The sequence below is a fragment of the Cebus imitator genome, unplaced genomic scaffold, assembly GCF_001604975.1.
Source record: "Cebus imitator isolate Cc_AM_T3 unplaced genomic scaffold, Cebus_imitator-1.0 Scaffold11, whole genome shotgun sequence".
NCBI classification, from domain to species: domain Eukaryota; kingdom Metazoa; phylum Chordata; class Mammalia; order Primates; family Cebidae; genus Cebus; species Cebus imitator.
In genome coordinates this window covers 4,888,958-4,891,882 of record NW_016107326.1, presented here as the reverse complement: position 1 = coordinate 4,891,882, position 2,925 = coordinate 4,888,958, and the positions used below count along the sequence as shown (strand labels likewise).

Genomic DNA, 2,925 nt, shown 5'->3' with positions numbered 1-2,925 from the left:
AAAGATCATTCAGCAGCTCTTTATTCATCCTCTGTATAAGGGGGAATTTAGGACAAACTGAAGGAAAGATAAGATGGAGTGTCTGTGCTCCTTAAACTTATACTCTGAATGGGATTTGGAAAAAAATTAAAATTAGCAAATAACTATAAAACTTTAAAAAGCAATTTCATATGTCACAGATAATGTAGTAGCATTGGAAAATACACATGATGTAATGTTAAATTGAAGTCAGCACAAACTGAAAATAATTATTCTTAGTTATATTCACTAAAAACGTTCCAAATATTTAAATGATTATGCCAGCCAAAAAAATACAGATTATCTTTATTTTTGCTTTATTATTTAATTTTCCAAAATAAACATGTATAGTCAGAGGAAAGTTACTAAAATATAGAATGCAAAACATAACATAGATTCATAAGGCAGTATATTATGAAGTTCAAGAGAATGGTTCAGTTAATGAAGTAATCCCTCCTGAACTGTGGTGGGTAGCCACCTTGGAGAATCAGTAGAATTCAGGAAGTAGGGTAGGAATAAGAGCATTCTCCATAGACGTAACTGTATTTGAAAAAACACACATGAAGTGAAAAACCTCAAGTTTTATTAATCCCTTTAGCAGAAGCAGAGCTGTTTTTCAGTTGAGAAGTTAAAGATGAAACTAAAAGTTGAGAAAGTCCTTCAAAGTTGAGAAAGTCCTTCAATGCTAGGCTAAATATTTAGCTTTTATCATAAAGCCAATGAGCAAACATTGAAGGTTTTTGAGCAGGAAGATAACATGATTATAGGTTGCAGGTAGGAACACCAATCATAACTAGACTGCAAAACTGTAGATAAAGTATGATTGTGACTATATTTTAAAGTGCAATTAAAAACTAAAATTATCAAAATAGAAAAAAATGCAACCTTCTGGTGGTGGAAATGTTTAAAGAAATATACCAAAATGTTAATGTTATATTAAAATATTAATACCATAATATTAACCAAAATGTTAATGGTAGTTGTATTTTGTTAGTAAGAAGACAGATGTTTTTCTTTAAACCATCTTTCTGAATTCCACCTTTTTGTTTTGTTAAGTATGTGGTACTTTTGAACTGGTAATATAAATTAACCAAAATGTTAAGTAAGTCACAGCTCAAAGATACGTGTTTTGGACAACCAGATTTATTTTTAGACATGTGTCAGTTTACCGGGAAATTAGCCAGATACTGAACACTAGCTATATTGCAGCCATATGGGTATGCTGACCTTAAAATGGGAAAAGGCCAGATTCCATTTACTCCACTGAGGGCTGCTTGGCAGCATCTTGTGTAAAATAAAGTTGAATACTGAAGGGCCTAGTTATAACTCTGTATTCTCAGTGGAGACATTTTATTGGCAGAAGGTTTTAAAACAACCAGCCTCTTTTTTCATCAGTGGCAGGGATTCTGCTGTTGAGCCACTGAAATTAGATTAGGTTACTGTTAACACAGGAAACAAAAGGTAAGTAAATAAATTTAACCTGATTTGGCAGGTAGAAAGAGGGCTACATGGCCTATTTTTCTCTTCTGGAAATTTGATCATGTTGGTATGGATATGTCTGACAATTACAGAGACCATCCACAACTTTATTAAGAAAAATCCAGACATTGAAGAAGCGGCTTTTTCTTCCACAGTAATGAATTTTCTGATGACTGTTTCACACATCAGCTTTGCTTTCTCCTTTTTTGGTTTCTAGGCAGTAGTAATGTTGGGGACACACTCCCCACTGGGCAGCTGTCCAACATCCCGTGGCGCCGGGCAGGGGTAAAGTACACAAACAATGAAGCCTATTTTGATGTCATTGAAGAAATAGATGCAATTATAGATAAATCAGGTAATTGTGTACATGTGGTCTTATTTGGGGAAAAATAATTCAGCTGACACAGATGAATAGAAAATTGAAGTCCTGGCTGGCACGGTGGTTTACCCTGTAATTCTAGCACTTTGGGAGGCCGAGGCAGGCGAAACACAAGGTCAAGAGTTTGAGACCAACCAGGCCAACATGGCGAAACCTGTCTCTACTAAAGATACAAAAATAGCTGTGTGTGGTGGCATGTGCCTGTAATCCCAGCTACTCGGGAGGCTGAAGCAGGAGAATTGCTTGAACCTAGGAGGCAGAGGTTGCAGTGAGCCAAGATCATGCTGTTGCACTCCAGCCTGACTCCATCAAAAAAAAAAGAAAGAAAGAAAGAAAGAAGGAAGGAAGGAAGGAAGGGAGGAAGGAAGGAAGGAAGGAAGGAAGGAAGGAAAGAAAGAAAAAATTGAAGTCCTTTGGCAGTATGGTTTTAGTGGAAAGACATTCATTATCTGATAACTTAAAAATCTGTTTGTTTGTTCATTTATTTTTTAAGACGGATTCTCACTCTGGTGCTCAGGCTGGAGTGCAGTGACATAATCTCGGCTTACTGCAACCTACACCTCCTGTGTTCAAGCAATTCTGCTGCCTCAACCTCCTGAGTAGCTGAGATTATAGGCATGAGCCACTACAACCACACCTGGCTAATTTTTTGTATTTTTAGTAGAGACGGGGTTTCACAATGTTGGCCAGGCTGATCTCGAATTCCTGACCTCAAGTGATCCACCACCTTGGCCTCCCAAAGTGTTGGGATTACAGGCATGAACCCCTGCCCCTGCCCCATAAATCTGTTTATTTTGCCCATAGGTTACATATAATTTTCATAACCACTAGTTGAGATCTGCCAAACTTGTAAATCAGAACTCATAATGCCTTACTTAAAGTCAACTATTACCCTATATACCTTTACCTCTTGCTGTTTATTCATTCTAACATTTATTAAAAATCTACCGTATACCATGCTTTTGCTAATATTATGTGCGGTACTTTTTTCACTCTCTTTTTTTTTTTTTTTTTTTTTTTTTTTTTTTTTTTTTTTTTTTTTTTTTTTT

General features: G+C 36.1%; 1 protein-coding gene across 4 annotated transcripts in view; it reads left to right on the top strand.

Annotated features, from left to right (window-relative positions):
- The window catches only part of AP3M1 (adaptor related protein complex 3 subunit mu 1), a 30,654-nt gene that overhangs the window by 17,058 nt on the left and 10,671 nt on the right, over positions 1 to 2,925 (top strand). For all 4 annotated transcript variants that reach the window (XR_001830933.2, XM_017548604.2, XM_037746124.1 and 1 more), the window contains exon 4: positions 1,715 to 1,852. Coding sequence is in view for 3 of the 4 variants with exons in the window: in XM_017548604.2 (XP_017404093.1) it covers positions 1,715 to 1,852 (138 nt within the window). In the remaining variant the exon portion in view is untranslated. The remainder of the gene's footprint in view (positions 1 to 1,714; positions 1,853 to 2,925) is intronic.